At 41.4% G+C, this 21,126-nt stretch overlaps 1 protein-coding gene across 1 annotated transcript; it reads right to left on the bottom strand.

Moving 5' to 3' along the window:
- Window positions 1-922: 922 nt before the first annotated feature.
- Window positions 923-19,348, bottom strand: abhd3 (abhydrolase domain containing 3, phospholipase). Its single transcript, XM_061255775.1, has 9 exons — window positions 19,020-19,348; window positions 17,576-17,739; window positions 13,702-13,884; window positions 11,871-11,916; window positions 7,539-7,651; window positions 6,663-6,836; window positions 5,338-5,386; window positions 4,705-4,870; window positions 923-2,848 (listed from the first exon to the last, which is right to left on the bottom strand). The coding sequence occupies exons 1-9, from the start codon at window positions 19,179-19,181 to the stop codon at window positions 2,670-2,672; spliced, it is 1,236 nt and encodes a 411-aa protein (XP_061111759.1). The 5' UTR covers window positions 19,182-19,348; the 3' UTR covers window positions 923-2,669.
- Window positions 19,349-21,126: the final 1,778 nt, after the last annotated feature.

Here is a 21,126-nt window from a genome sequence, read left to right on the forward strand (position 1 = left end):
GGCTCAGATTTTTCATATTTATCGATAAAAGGCTAGTCATTTTGGAAACAATAAAAACAAGGTGTCTAAATATCTCTATTACAATAATTGTGTGTTTTTTTAAACTGTTGGGCTCAATTAGGCCCCAAACATAAAAGCAGTCTTACAATCATAACATAAGAGGGTTAAAGAACCTTCAAATTGATTTCATGTTCTAATAAACACTCAATGACAAATAAATGAAAAGCACAAAAATCTGTCACGGGATATCCCAAGGTGCCCTTTAATGATATCAGTGGTAGCATAAAATGATAACCAGTTGCCTGACTGTGCAGAATGCTACAAGATCAAAAGGCAGCATGCTAACAGCTAACATCTCATGACAAACTCTCCAGTATTCTGCTACAGCACCAGTTTGCTGTCAAACTGGACTGTAGAACATATGGCCAGAAGCAGGTTAATAAGGGGAGGTTGCCAGGTTCCTGGGAATAATGGCCTGGCTTCTTGTAATAATGGCCTGGCTTCTTGTCGTTGAAAATGCTTCAGCTCACCTTAAGTGAGAAGTGCCTTAGAACAGAGGCCATCTGTCCAGGGCCCTGCTGACTGTATTCTGCAAAAGGAGGGTTGGACCGTTTATTACCCTCTGAACTGAAACAAAGAACACTGAAAAAGTTGGGATCTTTTAGGTTGACCAATAGGGTGCATAAAGTTGGCAAATGAGATTGAACCTGCCCTGAGTCACTGTTGAAATACTGTCCATGTGTCTCTGACAGAGAGAGACAGAGAAAGAGTGACTATTACTTTTGTTGTTTGTTGCCTAGCATAATCTGTGAAATGTTCTGACTTTTTGACTCTAGATATGGCAGTCAAGAAAGATCTTTGTGTGATGGATCATTGCATTGTTAAGAACATTTTCAGCAAAAATACAATGTAATGACAAAGGTTGGATTTAATAATTTATTAAATACAGCTTATGTACTTACAATCCATATACGTGTACATAAATTGTACATAGACAGTTTGTATTTTATATTAAAATCGTATTGCTGCATGAATGTTAAATAGAATATCCATGTATAGGCATGAATGTCACAGGATTAAGTTGCAGAAAATGGTGTCCTTTGTGCTACTGGTATGACGTCTGTTAGTTCTAAGGTTCAAGACAGCATATCAAAGGATGGACAGCTCATGCGACAGGAAGCAAGGACACGCCAGTCACAGTTTCGGAATGAAGTAACGTACAAATACCACCAGAACATAGTGATACATCATGCGCTGCCTCGGTCATACATTTGCAATCGCAAAACAGACGTCCGTATCCAGGGAAACTGCTGTTACAATTCCATTTCCTACACATTGCTACATGTAACACATTTTTCAAACGTCATTGAGAACAAACGTTTGGCATGATTATAGCATTACAAGAAACAACAAAGGTAACCCTGGTGTGAAATCCAGCTATGACCATCTTGAAATTACCAGCTACCAGCTTTTTGAAAACATAACTCGAGCTGGTCAAACCATGTTGAGTATGTAACTGGTCTGAACTGGTCAACCAGCTACTAGCTGTTTCAAAACCTAGCTTGAGCTGTTTTTTTCAGCTGGGAAAAGCACCTTTTCAAGGGTAGAGCAGATACACCATCTAATGAAAGCCCCAGCTGTAGTGGTTACTCGAAAAACAAGCGTCAGCTTTTACCAAAGTAAGGATTAAGGCTTCCTCGATACATCAGTGTCAGAACTTGTATGAGCGGTTCAAGTGTTACCCGTGTGGTATTTATATGTTATTTCATTACGACTCGCAGCAGCCATTAACAACTTTATTGGTAACGTAGCCCAAGTGTCAGATAAAATTGAACTCGGTGAATAACTGTAGGTTTACATAGCCTGTATGTTAGGACGGGTTTGTGTGCGACCAGCGACAAGTTATAAAAAGCTAGTCCACTGCATGGAGTGCATCGCATTTCAAGAGAGCGGTGTAGAATAAAGACGGTGATCTGGTAAGGGATACCCTGCCTATTAAGAAGAACTGAAAATGACAAAAAGCCAAAATGGGTGCATGTAAATAAAATCCCTGAGGACTGACTAAAAGCAAGTGATAAGAAAAATCAACAATGCCGCCAAACCCCCCCCACAAACACACACCACCCTAAATAAAAATAGTACTTCACAAACAAACAGGGACAAATAAATGATTGTTGCACGACCTGTTCAGATAAGGATTAGAACATCTGCACTGGTGCTATGCAAGCTCTCGGCTCTGGTCACATGACTCAGTGCTTCCTTTCCAGATTATCAGGTTACCAGGTTCAGTTCAAGACATTATTCAACAAGCATCAACTGCTTTAAACGTGACAAATAACAGATGAATGACTTCACCTATGATGGAGTTCACCTTTAGAAAAATGAGGTAACATAAAAGTTAAGAGCAGTACAGTAAAATGTAATAATCTAGGATCTTCCTGTGAATCACAGCAGGAATAAGACAGGTAACAAAATGTTAAGCAGGTGAGACTATGCTGTTGAAAATGAGTGCTGCTGCACCTGGCTATTAACACCGGATGTAACTCCATTGTGCGTTACTAGTTTTGGAAATGTATATAAATGCTGCTGTATATTTTTTTGCACGTGTTAGAGGGGAGGGGGGGATGGACTGCTGGCCTGGGACGGGGGGGCGGGGGGGGGGGACGGTGTTACGGGACCCGCAGCTGGCTCCCTTGCTCCATGATGGCCTTGGTGAACTGCCTGAAGACGCGGTCCATGTAGGTGTTCCTCCAGGGCCAGACGCCCTCCAGGAAGCCGATGTGTCCGCCGTGGTCGGTAATCAGCAGCGCCACGTGAGGGTTCTGCTTCACCACCTCCACAGGGAACGCTGCCGGGGCCAAAGGACACACACTTCTCTTTCACGTTTCACGCGTTTACGGATTATTTCTGAGAAGCAGGCCTTATTGAAAACAATCACATGTTTTACAAATCCCTTCTCAGGTTAAGCCCAGATCCTTCTAAGGTACCAAAGGCCAAATGCAATTACTGTATGGGCTTCAAACATACCTATGTTATGTAGCCAGAGGTACCCACTCAATAAAAAGCCATATTTTATGTTTTTAATACACCTTTTGTACCATTTTCAGATTGTGTTTCTGACCATTCCGGTCACATACAGCTGTCACATACAGTCCCCAGGAGGGTGGGGGGGTAAATTCAATCCAAGATTAATAACTGTGACTACGTATACCAGCAAATGGTTGCTGCGGTCAGTTGTGGGAACAATTCAGCAGTGAGTAACTGTGAGCTGTCTTCGAGAGAAATTTATGACCATGTGAGCTTTGTTTTCAATGAATGCTAAAACTACCGCATTCATACAACACTTGAATGTGCTGCTGGTTTCTAGGATCAAACTGTTTTGTGTTGGGTTCAATGTCACGGCTTGTCTGAACATTTTCAAGTATGGGATTCTTTTGATAGAATGAAGTATGACACCTCTTTGGTCTGAGCATGGCACGGACACATTTGTCAGTGCTTCCATTAATCTCTGCTGCCGTGGCAACACTGATCCACATAATTATATACATAAACATAATTCCAAAAATCCTCACTAATTAAATCCAATGATCAGAAAATCTATTGAGAAAGTGTCTAGTGTAATGTCTATGTATAAGCTACTATGACTCTAATATGTCAGAAAGCAATTCCGTGTGTATGCCCAATTGGGAATGCCTTATTGGATAGGATTTTATGCATCTATTGGGACTTTTCTTCCAGTAGTAATTCTGCAGGTATGGATTTCAAAACTTCAATTACTGCACACATTAACCCCATGGCTATCTCATCAAAGGAAGCCTAATAACTATGTAGCCTATGTCAGCTATTTAAGGATTGATGTAGTCAAGTTCATAGGTGTAAAATGACAATGTTTAAGATGGATATATCATCACCTCGATGGATATATCATCACCTATATCATCTACACTTTTTAAAGAAAAGTAATTACACCTCTTTGCTGGAGACCTTGCTCTTTTTAACTCAATGTGCTGATGAGGTCTTACTGTATATTGTCTAATTATGCCTACTCCAGGTACATTTGGGTGAAATTAAAATGAGATAATCTCTCTTGGCTTATGGTTCCAGACACTTTCTCATCATTAATCTTGTGCCTTGTAGGTGCTGACACATTCTTGGCATGTTCCACATTGCCCAATACTACTGTACCGTTACAGAGCAGTTAACAGACACAGAGCAGTAAAGCAGTTTAGTGGGTATTGGGTACAGAACTGGGCTTGTAACCTAAAGATTGCAGGTTGGTTATACTCTTGAGCAACTTACCTAACCTGAATTTCTTCTGTATATTGTATATCCAGCTTTATAATTGGGTACTATATAAATTGTCTAAGTCTGCAAGTGTAAGATTTGCCTGAGTTTGAGGTGGGATTTGAACCCCAGCTTCTCACTCGCACAAAGATTTGTAAAACAAATCCGTTACTAGTCAGCGAAAGGAAAGATCGCCCATAGACAAGGGCAACAACGTTATTTTGAATTTGAGAGTTATGTCATCAAGAAGCGTTGTCACATAACCTGGTACGAGCCTCCATTTTCTCGCACTTCACCTTGCGTTTACTAGCAAATTAGCTGAGCTAACACTGCTACAATAAATGCCGGCAATTCAATGTAGTGAACCCTGCTGTATTACAACAACTGTAATGATGCGCTTGGCTTTTGTTAAACTCTCACCGTGATTGGGGGAGAAGACATCGTCTGCGGCATTAAGACACAGCATAGGCACCTGCACAGACTTAAGCTTGTGGATGGGACTGGCATCCCGATAGTAGTCCTCGTTGGACGGGTAGCCGAACATGATGGAGGTGAACCTCTCGTCGAACTGCCTCACAGTCTTCGCCTGCAGAGGGTTTCACACATTAGGTCAGGTGGTGCTGAGTGGACATATTATAAACCAGTGCTGCGGCAGAGGTACAGTATCGAAGCCAAACGGAAAGGACATGCAACCGGACGGAAATATGGGAGTTTCTGAATGTCATTTTGGAATTTGGTTGTGGTATTAAGGTTCTACATGCAGATGTGGAAGGACAGATATTCCACATCCAGACAGATGTTAGCTATTTTCAGTCAATGTATACCTTTCTGTTTTGCTTTATGTTAAATAAATTTTAAAAATCCTCAAGATTGATGCCATGTTAGTTATTTAAAAAAATCCAGTTCCAGCCATCTTTGATTCCTATTAGACTGTTCTAATTGTATTGTCTGTGTGCAACCATTCAGTGAGAAATAACCAACTCATTATCAAACCAAAAAACCCCTCTCATTTTTACAGGTCTGCTTTGAAGTGCCGATTCAACAATATCCTACCTTCATTATGTGATCAATGTCAAAGCTTTTCTCAAGTACAGGCCGGTGTCTGTAAGAGAAGATAGAGGGTGAATGTATGTGCATTCGTTGCTAGTGCTGGAGGAAGAACTGAATTCCTGTTATAATCCTGTAACCTGGTCCCAGTCTTCTAAACCTGGTCCTATGCTCATCCCCACCAGAACACATTATAACCCCTGGATTCTGATTAATGGGTTTGTCGAGGTGAGAAATACTGAATATATATTTAAATAGAATACATGGTCAACATATTGCACTTTGGTATATGCAAACATTTACAAAGTGTGATCATTATGTATTAAAAATCCACATATTTAAACTATATACAGTATATTCCATTTCTACGGGAAAATTGACTCCAGTTTTAATGTAAAAGAGATTTGACTGTTTTTGTCATTCAAGCGCGAAAAAGTTCAAACCACACAGCTTGATATCACTGACAGTGGGACCAACAGTGACTACTCAATTTTCTTTGTGGGTATCATCTTTTTTGTCTTTAGGATTTTTCTGAATTAGCTTTTAAAACTGTGTATGGTGTTTCTACCATGTAATTCTTCCATATATTGTTCCATTGTTCCACAGCAGAAAGACGTAAAGCTTGTAACTTCATATATAACACGTGCGGTTTATTTTAAGCAGCTTGGCAGGGAATGTATGAAGCGGTTGTCGGCTCGCTGGAGAGGTGGGACCAGCGCGTAGCCATCCGGTCCTGGTGCGTGACGTCAGAGAGGGAATGCTACCCGCTGCCTGGCTGTGCCAGACACGGCTGGCTGTGGCCATATGACGCAGAAAGACAGAGCCCAGCGATCCATTTACCAGCCAGCTCTGTGACAGAATCAGTTATGCCCCTTCTGCATGACTCCTTCTTGGCTCTGTGCTAGTATAATACCCACAAGCTGTCACAATTGATTATTTAATGCAACTGGACTGGAGTATCATGTGGTAAATAGATAAATGTGAGATTGGTGTGTTTTGCAAAATCAATTAAAAACCACAGAGAACTGTTTCTAGTTCCTGTGTCTGTTTCTGACCTATTCACACGTCCCCTCAGTGTAATGACACTGAGGATAGCCAAATTCCCTGCAGCAAAGTAAGCCAATTAAACAGGCTGCCCCATGTGAAAAGAATATAATGGCTGCCTGACATATGACTACTGGGTCGAATATGTTCCATCACTGAAAGGTTTGCCAAGCAGCTGTGCCAGAAATCCCCTGGCAGAGGTGGAGAGCAGTGTCAGGCTGGGCACAAGGCCACACCTGCAGGCCTGGGCTTCCAGGTTGGAGGCCATGCCCCCTCCCCATACTGACCTATCGACAGAGGCTTGCAGGCAGCTTGTGAGGTAGGAGTTGAAGAGGAATCGGTCCAAGGGCTTCTCCAATGAGGCGGTGCACTCAAACACGTCCCAGCCGGCTGAGAACACCACCACCCCACGCAGGCATGTGTCCCTCCCCTTCTGACCCAGGTAGTTGGCCAACATCATTCTGTTGGGGGTGGTTGAAGCAAAGGAACCTGGGAAATGTTGTTTTTTTCATACTATAGGGACTACAGCTAAACCCTTGAGCTCCTGTACAGTCGGTCAATCATCATTTTTACAGGGATAGTAATATGTTTTAACATGAGTTTTAACATGCAAGGGCCTTTTTCCTTTTCAGACATTGTTGCTCCAATTCCAGTATTTCCAGCTTCTTAGCAGAACACAGGCGCATTAATTATTACAGACAGAGAACACATTCAATACAGTTATTAGAAAGAGTAACAATGAATATTCCTGCTGGCAAAACTGCAACGGGGAAGCGGCTGGGTCACATGACAAACTATTGCGCAAGATCTAGACTACTGCATTATCCTCGCTCCCAACGGTGCGCAGTAACCGTATGTGAACTTCATTTGCCAGCATCAGAGGCTGTTCTATTTTTTCTCCAGTTCAGGGAAGAGGGGAGTTACGCTTCCTTCTGGTTAGTCCCAGGGCTGGCTTTCAGCTGATGAGACAAACGATAAGCCTGTGTCACCTCAACGGCTTCTCCGCATTAATTTTTCAGCGGCTCGAGTGTTCGAGATCCTGTTCTGTGCACGTCGCGAATCTAAGCAACAGGCAATCGATACGGCGGCTTTAACCGCCGCGCGGCGCATGAATGGGGTCAGGGAGACTGGAGGTTACTCAAGTGGACGGGGGTGAGGCGTACCCTCCCATGGAGACTCCAGCGGCCATCAGCGGGGCGGCCGCGTGGGTGCTCTGGATGTACGCGATGACGGCCTCCAGGTCCTCTGTGTTGGCCGCGCAGTAGGTCCGCGGGGTCTGGGACAAAGCACACAACATTCAGTTAATGGGGTAGAGAGCAACCGAAAACGGAAAAACATGGATGCATGAGCACAAGCACAAGCTAAAAATACACACGCGCAGCCAAATTTCCATATTATTCCATATAAACTGTGCGTAATGTATAAGTTATGTTATGTATGTTGAGTCATTCACCTGACATGACTCATAGTTCCGAGTTTGTAATGCAACCCCTTGTGACTGATTCGATATTCATTGACTAGGTAGTAGGTAACATAGCCATAATTTTTGACCGACATCAGCAATTTTACAGTAGCTTGCACAGAAATCGCATCGGGATGGTTCATGTGCAGCTTGTGCAGGCACAGTTCAGAGACCTGATCAGCCAGGGGTGGAGCTGTGTGATGAGAGCTACTCCTCCCTGGATGACGGCGTGCTTACAATGATGCGCCCTGTGGGGCTACTGGCTGCAGTTGGCATGGGCACTATCGGGACTAAGAGGTGGAAAGTCCAGGGGTCAGAAAGCAAAAGTCCTGCTGTATGTCTCTTCACCCATGAGCTTCACCCAGCTCATTTCACTAATTAGTTCTACCTCCTGGCTGAGGAATTGTGTCAATTAGCAAATCCAGGTGATTGGATTTACTTTCTGGACCTGGATTCCACCTCTGTCTAGACGTCATAGCGAGCCGTGGGGCCTACAGTGCCTTACCAGGATAAGCCACTCAGCAGCTCCAGTGTTCCTTTTATGACAAACATGCTGATGAATAATCATACAGGACACTATCAGGAACTTAGTCTTGTGTTTCGGCTGAACCAAAAACCACATTACATGGCATGGATTGTATTCACTCAATCAAGGACCAGGAATGATGAACATGATGCTTGGAATTTATTGATTAGAAAACAGGCAGAAAAGTACCCCATATTAAAAGTGGCTCCATAAAGACACATCCCAATTTAACCCTATCATCTTACGTTCATATTTGTATAATACAAAAAACTGTGACTAAAACCGCAAAACGACGATGCTAAATTGTTAAAAACACTCTCCGCTAGTGAGAACAGAAGTTTTGATGCTTATCAGCCTCTTATTTGCAAAGCAGGGCAATAAAACTCCAGCCTCGCCATGTTCACGGTTTACAACCATCACCTCACCACAGACCATAAAAGGCATTTTCTAACAATCCTTGATACCATTTCTCAACGTCAAAAAATCCTGTTCCAATATAGAACAAAAATATACAATTCAGAAGTTGCATGAAAAAACACATAAACACAGCTCACTTTCATTGCATGTCTGACCAACATATTTCCAGACATATTTATGGAACCAAATAATCCACTTGGTTATGAAGGTACGACTGTTTTTTGACTAATGAAGTGTATTTCGTAATCTGTTCAGCCATTATCAAGAAAACGATATATTTGCCGGAACTATACCTAAGTGAATGTCATATTGAACTATTTATTATTGTTGTGTATATGCATTGCTCAATCATTTCAGTACCGAAACTAATGTAAAAAAGGTAACCCTTTCCAACAAGGTATAAGGTTAAGGTATAATCATATTCAGGTAATGGACGATTAAGGAATATCGCTGCATTCACATAGCAGAATGAATATACAGAAGTCCATAACCATCCTATGAGCATTTGTGCAGCAGGAAAAGCTTTGTCCAGCATTAATCTGTGCAGAATACACTAAGCTTTCACTACAGGGATGGGCTATATCACAAGTTTTTAGCTGATCCTAGGGGTATTTATCAGGCTGTTGTGCATACATTACTGTAGGATACCTCAATATCAGAGGACAGTGTTTTTAGCGCATGCGTGTGTTGAAGTTTGGTGGTACAGAAGACTTGATGTTGTACTTTTGTAAATAGTTTTATGTTTGTTTGCCTCCTAAAATCCAACCCACATCCTTGTGAACAGATAATTACAGGATTTGGACTTGCTATAGATAGTAAACCTGTAATTGTACTGGCTAACAGGGCTCTGGTTAACCTAATTTCGAAATAAAGTTAAATTTTCAATATGATGCAGATTGGTTAGAGCATTAGGGTCAGTAATGTAATACCAAAAATGGTGAAATAGTTGCTCAATATTTTTCAGACATAATATGTGCCACTTATATACTGTTACATAATTACATTAACCAGCATACAGGCTTTATTTATATTTATGGATGGATAAAAATGTAAGGTAATGGGAGTCTGAACTGGTAGCTGTGAACTGCTGACCACATTGACACCACAAAGCAATCAAAACAGCAGCTTATCAAATAAATAAATGCTCACAACTGCCTGCTTGCAATAATTCAATTAACTTAACATCCTTTCTGAATTGCAGCCTGGCAATTAAAAAGCCAGCTAGTTATTTAGATAGTTTGCAAAAATGCAATTTCAACGAATATGCAAGGCCATCAATGTCTCAATTTCCAATCATTGCCACAGGAGACCCTCTTAAATCAAATATTGGCAGTACAAGATAGACAACTCTGACTCTGTACAACACAGCTATTTGTCTAGATCAGCTTTCATGGCAGATCAAACAGAAACATTGGAATCATTGTACCCATCCCACAGATCAGACGGTTTGCATATTCATATTTGGATGAAAACAATCGTGTTCATTATGCTGATATTTATCTCCCATTGCTGGATGAATGTACTGATATAGTAATCAAGGCAGACATTGTGCAGCGTGGTTGTTAGAGCTATGCACACTGAACCAAAGTCACAGGCCAAAATCCTAGCTGGGGCTTTGCTGTTGCACTCATTTCCAATAACTCCAATAACATTCATCATTATGAACAAGTTGCATACCATGTAAAAATGAAACGCAGCAATATAGCCTGCATTAAGGCATCAGCAAAGTTAGATAGAGGAGCACGATGTTGCTATATGATGATATCATGGTGTCAGCAACATAAATCCAAAAGATACAGTATACCCTTGCTTTAATGCACAGCTGCTCAAAATGGCCTCCGCACACACCTATGCCAAGGACGTTTATAGGAGACTGCAGCTGCCATTAATCTGAGAGCAGATGGATTATACTGGCCTTGGAATCAGTGTTTTAGCAGCAAATTACCAAAATAAAATGAAATTAAAAATTATAAATCAGACCTAGTGGGGCTGCAGATTCAATTCACTGCAACAGCAATTCCCAGCTGCACGTGGCATTTTCCCTGCATGTGCCAGGCCAACATATCAGGCCCCACGTATTGAACTTTCAAGGAATACTTTCCTCCGGAGGATTTCAGCACTCCTCTGAAACTGGCACAGTCCCCAGAACAGCTAAGCAGAAAACCTGAGAGCTGGTGAGCGCTTAGAGAATAATGTCCAATTGGAGGAGTGCAGGACTGAATATGCATGAACAAATAAAAATCTGTACAAACATTCTTCTCATTTAAACTACTTCATTAACTGGAGTGGCTAAGATTAACTGGGAGAGAAGTGGTATCTGACCCACCATTTTGGCTCCCTGACCATTACAGCATACTGTTGACATGACTACCCATGAACAAAGTTTTGTGTACTTCCACTTGGCTGAGAAAAAGACAGGCATAATTGTATAATGTGAATGTATTACCAAGGGGAAAGGGAAAATATTTATCAACATAACAGGCATGATCATATTTGTCTGCATCACCAATTAAATTGTCGGCTGATTCATTTATTGACATTTATTAATGTAGAGATCAACCATTCCACATTGGCAGCTCATGTAACCTTGAAATATACAAGCTGTAATCAGAATGCATGTACAGTGGAATACAGCATTCATCTCTGCAGTAATTGAGTAAACTTATTATAACAGCAGATGTGTCCTGACATGCCCTTGAGCTCTTTTCAACAGTTAGCCTCACACAATGCATACAAAATAGTGTTTGTTAGTAAGCAGCTGGTTTGCGCTCTGAATGCAACTTTTCAAGGAACACAATTATACAGTATCTTCCTAAATGTAATGGAGACCAATTTATGTCATCCAATTTATGACGTTACGTATCAATTACTACTGTTTATTTTTTAACCCTTTGATGCACAAGCTATGCAAAGATATAGAAAATAACTCAGTCGTCATGTGCATCAAAGGGTTAAAATATAAACTGGGTTAAAACAAAAGGCAAGATAACAGAAAAGTAATAATGCATGACTGCAGCAATGTATTACCTATTATATCTGCAGCATATGCGTGTGTGCGTGTGTACACATGTTTACATATTGCTTCCTTACCAAGAGTCTTTCACCAGACACCCCTCTGTTGTTGAACACCACACATCTGAAACAAAAGGCATGTACTAATGTATATATGGCACATAATTGCACTTAATATTATATACTGTAGCATACTGCACACCACATTTTGACAACTGAATTACAGCCATACAGTTGATCTGTGGTCTTTCATATTTAGAGAACGTATCCTTTTCAAAGTCTGGTCTTTTAAACTTATTGTAAGGGTACCATACCCTCAGCTGCCTATCTTTCTGCTCTTTACTGTACTTAAGCATCTTTGGTCCAAATCTGCATTTCTGGCTTGAGGGTCCATGTTTCGACCATTCAAAGGGCTTTCTGAGAGGAGCAATCCAAAGCTATTGCCATCTGACCTTAAACTCAACACAATATTCCTTCTGAGAACCAAGGCTTGCAGCTCGGTTGCCATCGCTCCTGATGTCACCAGTTAGTGCAGGCATTTCGGCTAAACTCGCTGAAGCTGGGGCCAGGGGAAAGGGGAAAATCCAGTACTGTACTTATGAGATATGAGTGATGATAACAATATCCTCAACCCGCTAGAAATGAAGCAAGGCCCCCATGGTCCACCCTCTAGAGATCTCCATGTCCTCCAAATGGAAACTTTATCAGCATAACTTATCCTGGTTCATCTTTGAAACTCAGCAGTTAGGTGGGGTAGGAGTGAATGTGTGTGTGTGTGTGTGTGTGTGTGTGTGTGTGAGCCTTGCCGCACAAAGGAAAGTATGCCTGGCTAAGCTGCAAAGCTGCCCGGAGTAAGCTGTATTTCATTAAGCCATAAAGACGGGAGGCTTGAGGTGGGGAAGATGCTGAGCTGGCCTGCCCGCTCCATCTGAAAGAATGAGGACAGGCTGGGCGAATGGACAGGCCCAAACTGCAACGCTCTGCATCTCTTGTGCAAGAGAAGCTTCGTAAGTAGCCCAGATTTACACAGCACACACCTGGCCTCACCAACATCTGCGGTGGCCTTCTGACATTACTCTGTACTGAAGGACTGTACAGCTGGCACAGACAAGTCGTAACTGCAGGTAGCTAATGCACTATTGAGGAAGAGCGGACGCTATGTCTCGCCTCATGTAGGACTCTTGCCCACAGTTGGCTGTGATAGTCATCACTGCATTAAAAATAAGACCAAGCTGCATATATCATGGGAGCCATTTGGATTGCATTGCTTTTAAAAGCTCAGAAGTTGGTTTGTCTCTTTGCTAAATGTGTGGTGAATAATCGGTTGAGTGTAATTGATACTGTGCAGTGATTAACAGGCTGCCCAACCTCACACAGATGAGAGTGAGTTCAAAGGAAACTAACTGACAACTGACATCTAACAAGCAGGTTAACAGACCCATAGCTGGAGCACAACACCACCAGCCATCCACCCATCATCCACTTCCCTATCACTTTCCGACTTATCAAGGTGATACCCCCACATAGGTCAAAAATATACGAAGACGGACCGCGATTTTTTGTCAAACGAGCGCAGTCTATGGGAGTTCCACTGTTCTGTCATTTTTTTCAAGCTTAAATCTTCACTGTTTCTGTACCTTTCTTTTTCATTTATGCTTCGGTAAGTGTAAATGGCTGACCTTCTCAAACAAGATCCTCTGTGAAACTAATTTGCAAGACACAGGAGTCACAGTTAATGGAGCTGCTTCACATCAATGTCCATTCATAGCACATTAGCCAGTGGGTCCAATGCCGCTTTAATGGAACTCACTGAGACTTTGTTGAAATTAAATGAAGCTTTAATTCATTTTAGTGCTGTTGACTGAACGAGCATCGCACAAGGTCTTCAGTAGTGCAGGCTGGTACCCACCTGTAGCCCAGCTCCCGGCTCTGTTGGACCATGTGCAGGATGTAGGACTCACGACTGGTTCCGGTGAGCCCAGGCAGCAGCAGGACAGTGGGCCGGATGGCCGGATCCGGATGGGTGGTGCTGTCATTATTATCGAACCAATCCAAAGAAATCTGACCGCCATCCGCTGCTTTAATGAGCTCACTGTACACATGGACATGAAGGAGACACAACATTTAGTAAAGCATAGCCTGATTGGGTGCCACCATATTATTACTGCAATATAAATCTGGTTACATTATGTTTTTATATATCTTTTATTAATGAATCAATATTTATTTGCATAGGGCCAATTCTAATCAATGCTTCTTAGAAGAAATTTTCCAGTGGGAATACAAAAAAAAAACTCATCATACATTTTCACATGCCATACATTACAGCATGGTTGCATGCACATTTTATAGTACATATAGATATACAGTAAATACATTTGAGATTGTAAATGTACTGATACATTTATCATTTTTACAAAAATAACGAATTCATTCCTTGTATTTCTGATTCATATTTGAACATAATTTACATGCCATCAGCTGAATGATGCCACAACACAAATGGCCCCATAATCCTTATATCGCACATTTCCAAAACCAAAGCCTGAAAGTTGTGAAAACGGTCGCCTTTCCACCATCTCTTCCACTTTAGGATTTAACACTGGACACATAATGCCCAGTAAAAGCATTTATGGCTTGGACAACAACAGAGGGTCATTTATTTGTGCTACATTAGCAGGTCAGTGCACTCACTTTAAAAGCTGGCTCCAAACAGCATTCGATACACTCATTGCCTACCAGTCATCTGCAGATGAATTGATACTTTTGTCAAGGGACTGGACGTAAGCAGTGGTGAACTCCCGTCAGCCCAGTCTGCTGACACCTGCTTTATTTACACAATACTTCTCCTGAAATCTGACTATGCAGATAGCTGGCCGGGACTGCTGTGGGGGAGGGGCGCTCGTTCAGGGATATTACAGTGGCCTCGGGTTTTAATGGATAATCGATATTCGGGCTGAGCGGCCGCAGTCAGATTGTGGCCCCTGCAATCAGTCAAACAGACCAACAGGAAGTAGCCAAAGTTTCCCTCTTTAAAGGCTTTTGGCACGGAAGCGCAATAAAACTGTGCTGTCCGTGAACTGGCTGCAACCCGCTCAGAAAGCTGTGGGGGAGGGGCTTTAAATAGACATGTTAATGCATCACTCCATTCAAGAGAGGGAATTTTTGCTTGGGCACTGACAAATTCTGTCAGCTGACAAGGTCTGTAACCAACATTGAATTTCTGTCACGGTGAATTTGACGTGAGGTCTCTTAGGTAGGCACTGGGTGTTACTGCCATCACTGTGTCACCTGCTCTGACTGCGGCAATTAAAATATTAACGCCTGTACTGGCAGCACAAAAAACAAACTTGCAGAGAAAACTGATGAAACAGCACAGGACAGTACCTTTCAAGCTACACAGCTCACCACATGCCACTGGTATTTACATGACCAAGATTGATGTACAGTACTGCAGAAAACTGTGTAAAGATTAATCGACAATCATGCACAATTCAGTCATTTTTGTTCTGCACTTTCCCAAGAGAGGCAATGCATACAGTGATGACCTTGGTTACCCGCCTCTGATTTGAGAACTATCTACTTATCTACAAGACAGTGCTCCACTAGGTTGCTGACATGGGCAAGCCATGGTTATTGTGTGAAAGGTGGTTATCCCTAATAACTTCAGAGGATCAGCAATACACACATGCTTCTTGATTAGATAGTGGTCCAAAAAGGTCGGAGACCAATGCAAAATGCTGAAAAGTACCTGTGGCACCATGTGCTGCTGTTACCTCATAGCACCACAGTTCAAAGTCTAGCCAATTACAGGGGCTGTAAAGCAGCTACTGGAACGTGAGGCTTTACAGACTTTATGGGATGAGACTGTTATGCTTTCTATAATGATTGTGGTACTGCCATCCTTCTGTGTATGTATGTCCTTTGTGTGTGTATATGTGTGAGTGTTATTAGAAGTACTAATTACTGAATAGAGGGTGCAACATTGCTATAATGTGCGGAAATGACATAGCAAGCTATGTTATACTGTGCATGTGCAGAGCTTATGAATTAGACTCAGTGAGTCTCCATAATGTACTTCTATGTGGAACTGGCTTGGAGACAATGTAAGACTGTGTCTCAATTACACGCTGTCATTTTGAGAATTCAACTCTACAGCTGTCAATCTTATTTCTTCAAAATGGAGGCATGCAAAGAAAAGACAAGCCAACATTCCAGACTATCTTTGAATAATCAGAAGACTGTATGAGTATGAGCTGGGTATGAGCTGGTCAAGCTGGTTTAGCTGGGTATGAATACAAAATACAACTGTTATCACCATTATGGTTGTTATGAAATGGATCCTGGTCATACTAATCTTTATCGCATCAACCACCTTTTATAATGCAAAGAGCCTAAACCACCACCCATCCAGAGTGGATTTTATATCTTAATGTGTCAATGTAAATTCAACCAGCATCTTGTTTGAGAGACTCTATGCATTTCAATTCTTACAGAGCCTGGGTGATGAATTTGTTGAGGAACCTTGATGCCAAACCACATTTGTTTGCATTCTACAGTCCATTAGCATGGTGTTATGAGCCAGGCTGCTTTTTGCAGCATTTATACTTAGTCATCAAAATGAAAATGAATGCCATAACAACACGTTAATCTTAACACAATTCAGAGATATTATACATGCCATTTTTCACTTTCATTAGACATTCAGGGCAGAGCTGATGAAACACTGTTTGTTTTCTGCTTTCTCTGAGTCTGCCGTGGCTTCAAACTGGAGTCAGCAGATTGATCAAAAGCAGCCGAATTCTGATTTTCCCTTATATTCCTTTGTTCCCGCTAACTATCAGCCAGCCCACTTTAAAATAGCCTTAATAAATTAGCATGCAATGTGAAGGACCACGCTGTAATCCTGGAGTAAAAGCCCCAGAGCAATGGAGGGAAGGCTGAGCCGACACTGGCACAAAAGATTCCTTTCAATGTCCTGTGGAGACTCAGCCAAACAGGAGAACAGGAGATTTATCCTGCATGCTGAAAAGTGGATGAAAAAGAGAAGAATCAAACCTCACGCAGCCGCAGCCCATTAGGTAATCATGCCAACCATTTATAATCTTCATAATCCCAGAGCACAGCGGGAGAAACCTGGCCTGGATCCTGTACTTATACACTTCTTCTGCCTCCTGTGATGTCATAGGATACTGAAGTTCATGCTGCCAAACTCTCTGTCGGATAACCTGCACCTGAGATGTGCTGTGAAATCCCAGATGGTGTGCACGTTCTACTATAGCTGCAATTGTGAGAATAATGTTTATACTTCTGTCTGCAAATAAAATAGCGATTAACAAGAACAACTTTGGGGCGGCACAGATGGTGCAGTGGGTAGCACTGCCGCCTCACAGCAAGGAGGTCCTGGGTTCGAATCCCCGTCGGCCGGGGCCTCTCTGTGTGGAGTTTGCATGTTCTCCCCGTGTCTGTGTGGGTTTCCTCCGGGTACAAAGACATGCAGGTTAGGCTGATTGGAGAGTCTAAATTGCCCATAGGTATGAGTTTGTGAGTGAATGGTGTGTGTGCCCTGCGATGGACTGGCGACCTGTCCAGGGTGTATTCGCCAATGTATGCTGGGATAGGCTCCAGCGACCCTGTTCAGGATAAGCGGGTTAAGATAATGGATGGATGGATGGATGGATGGAAGAACAACTTTGGAGTTGAACTTTGCCACATTCCTGAAGAAAAGGTTATTATGATTAGTATTAACCTCATCATCATCAATACTGTAAATCAAGTCTTACTTTCTATAGCAGACCACTGGCTTGGCCGTGACAAAGGGCCTGAGCAGTGTTTGAACCCGACTCTCCCAGCACCAGAAGGTGGGATAGTATGTCTCTGACACCACGGGGCATTGCTCCTTCAGAAATTGGAAGAATTTCTTCCCCCCGGCAATAAGTTGTGGTTTCTGAAACACAAGGGAGGATGATACATAAGAACTTTTTTGCCACCAAAATGTCAATACAGCAGCCTCATTTTAAACAGTGGTGCTGTCACACACAATCCATGTGCAATTGTTTCCGTCCTGATGATGCAACAGAAGCATTCTGACCATGCAATTGGCCAAGTACACAAACATTCTATATATTATTACACACAGCTAAAAAATACTACTGTTTATGTCTTCAAGCCACAGAATTCAATCGATTAAGTTAATGGTCACCAAAGTATACCAATACACTTCCGTCTAACACCCATTGATCACTCAGGCTGTTTCTAATCCCCTGATGATTGAATAAGGTTGAGGTGTCTGGTGACTATGCAAACTATGCATGTAAAATCCAGCTATGACCAGCCAGAAATATCAGCTCTGGTAATTTCAACAATCTTGAGCTGTTTTTTTTTAGCAGGGAGCTGGGTTTTTTTCAGCAGGAAGAACACTGAAACAGGAAATTATGCCTCGATTTAAATTAAAGGCTATATAGGGACTTGACATATTTCGCGATTATGATTAGTTGCCTGAGGTCATCCTGGCAATAACCAATAATCTATAATGAGTGTTTTGCAACCTTTGTACTTAGAGGATATAATCGAAGAAACTCACATAATCGGTGACAAAAACATTTGCAAGACAGTAAATTGAATATTGAGCAACTGTACTGTACAACTGTACTGTACATTGCTTCCACACCAGTACAAAATCCAGGCACGTGGATTTTCTCCAGAAAACACAACGGTTGCAAGCATAACACGGGTTGATTACTTTTATACACAGTAAATCTAATTAATTGTGCTACCCATTCTGTGTCCATTCAACATGAAATGGATTTTGAAAAAAACCCCTCGTGGAGGCTATTTGTCTTGTAGCTAAGCACAGAAATGTACTGAATCAAATGAAGTACTTTCATTAAAAATAAAATCGAAAAGGATCCACAGGTACAGTAAACAACACTAGCCTAGAATAGCGGAACACACACAAACTATGGGATGTAGTCTACTGTAGGGGAGGCGTTCCTGTCGAACGCACCAATAAAATAAATTATCATTATTATTAGACAAAAATGAATAAAACAGTAAAATATGACAATACAGAACTAAGCTATATGCTATAAGGCCGCTGATAGTATTCAAACACGAGAAGTAAAGGCTGTATATGGCCAAAATGCGTACATTAAAGGTTAATTTAGTCTTCGGTTTCCCTACATAGCAAGATATAGCCTACAACGATTCGACATCCTGCAACCCTACCTTGGCTACCGAGATCAAGTAGTAACAAGCGTACGCGGCGCTGAAGCCGAGTATTAAGGACAGTCCCACTCCAGAACCGAAAAGCCCGACTTTGACTTGATTTTCCAGGTATAATGACAGGTCCCTTGTCAAAACGTTGAAATTGAACGCCAGTGCGATCATTTCCAAGTCCCGGTTACCACGCGTTGGAGGGCAGCTAAGGGCGTTCGGCGTTGTGAGAGCAGGATGACAGCGTCCGTGAAAGAGTACAGAAAATAGGCGGCAGGGGATAATTCTCCGTTATCAACCTGCAAGAGGCTGCGAGTGTCGCGTCACACGCTCAGAATGAACTGAGCACCACCTGCAGTAAGGACATTCCATGGTACGACTGAACTTGCGCAGACGGCTTTCAGCATTTTACCCACGCCTGCGCATGACCACAAGTGGGCCATCACCACTGTATCTCGCATTCGGGAGGATGATGGAGGACACACCGGTCACTGAGGACCGGTGCATAAAAGAGATGAAGCATGAAGTAGGCCTTAGGCTGTGAGAAATACGCTGGCTTGTCTTTTAAGGGGTAAAAACACAAGTCATTACTTGTCTAGAAAAAACATTCATGCTGAATTAGTGAGCATGCTAGCCGTGCAAATTGCTAAAATGCTGACGTATACAGAAATATTACACGAATTCGTCGATAACGGTTTTTTCTGAATAGAAAATAAGCGGACCAATTGAATTAAAAGGGAAAGAAACTAGTTGAAAATAATACGTGATTGAAAGCTAAACAATAATTATTTGCAGACAGCCTATTGCATAGGCGAGTGTTCGAAAATAGCAAAGACCATTCTGGAAGTCCCGTAGTGTCAAAATTATATATTTCATTTCAGATTGTTTTGTCATCGTTTGTGCACAGTTGGTGGCCATACTCATCTAGTTCCAAGACATTTAATAAATGGCGCATCCAGTTAGATAAGAAGATATTTAAAGAAGATCTTAAAAAACTGTATGGCATACGCATCAACGATTGGCTATATTTTCTTTATTGTGGGCCTTCGCCAATCGGAAAAAGCCAGTGAATAAAACTGGGTTACTTTTTTGAGTTTGCTGCCATCCTACGGTAGTTGTCACAAATTACATTTATATCCAGAAGAAAGTGATTTTCCAAATGTCATTTATATAATGAAATATAATTTTGAATTATGTGGCCTACCATGTAAAAAAAGGTAATCTTACTTTTTCATACATTGTGAACGACTTCAAAAGTTCTGCGTTTGAACATAATAAAACAAACATAATGAGAGGCTTTACAAAGAATATAAAGAAATATTCACGTAGCTATCTGTATGCATTCACGTGTGTGTAATGTGTAATTGTTTCAGTATTGGTTTAACAATGAGGCATAATATTTTTACAGAATTTCAGTTGGTAAATTGATTGTGGCAGTATTCTGTCCCAAGCATGCACAATGTTTCCAAGGCAATTGCATGATCAGTAATATTTTGCAATGGAGAAATGGGGCCACATTACAATACCATTATATTTGTCTAAAATGGAAAAATGACGATATTTAGCTGATATTTGCAAATAAAAGACTTTCATTCCAGTGGACCTGTGGAGGACCACAATGTGTTGAGAAGCATCCTTTTTCCTTCCTAAGTATAATGTAAAAAGAGTACTAATATAATGAATTAAAATGTATAGAAATTGTATAGACATTGTTAATATATGGTTATAGTAATAGTTTACATGATATTATGTATAGCATAAATATACATTGTGGTTATAATAATGAGAAGAAGAAAAAGAGCTGCTAAATATATACTGATATACTCATGGAAAAATATACCAATGTTTATTTTTTCATAGCATTGTCATTTTGTGTACAATTATTGTATATTTATTAGCCAAAAAAATTAAATGGACAAGAGGTCTAAAGACAGAGAAGACAGTGTTTACATTCCAACAAAATAAAAAATCCTCTGATGCAATATGCAATACCTGATTGTGCCGTGCAGCTGTACATCACAACAGCTCCCTCAGACAATAAACACACAAGCTGTATCTTCTCAAACTTTGGAACCATGGTCTAAAATTCTGGAAATCTCTTCTGACACTTTTTATTTTA

This window comes from Conger conger, chromosome 9 (genome assembly GCF_963514075.1).
Source record: "Conger conger chromosome 9, fConCon1.1, whole genome shotgun sequence".
In the NCBI taxonomy this organism is placed as follows: Eukaryota; Metazoa; Chordata; class Actinopteri; order Anguilliformes; family Congridae; genus Conger; species Conger conger.

Excerpts from the sequence above, each read along its gene's own strand:
- abhd3 (XM_061255775.1), bottom strand. The coding sequence starts at position 19,181 with ATGATCGCACTGGCGTTCAATTTCAACGTTTTGACAAGGGACCTGTCA. Across the intron at positions 11,917-13,701 it reads AGCCGGGAGCTGGGCTACAG|ATGTGTGGTGTTCAACAACA; the intron begins GTGGGTACCAGC and ends CTTTTGTTTCAG. Across the intron at positions 5,387-6,662 it reads CTGCAAGCCTCTGTCGATAG|ACACCGGCCTGTACTTGAGA; the intron begins GTCAGTATGGGG and ends CTTCTCTTACAG.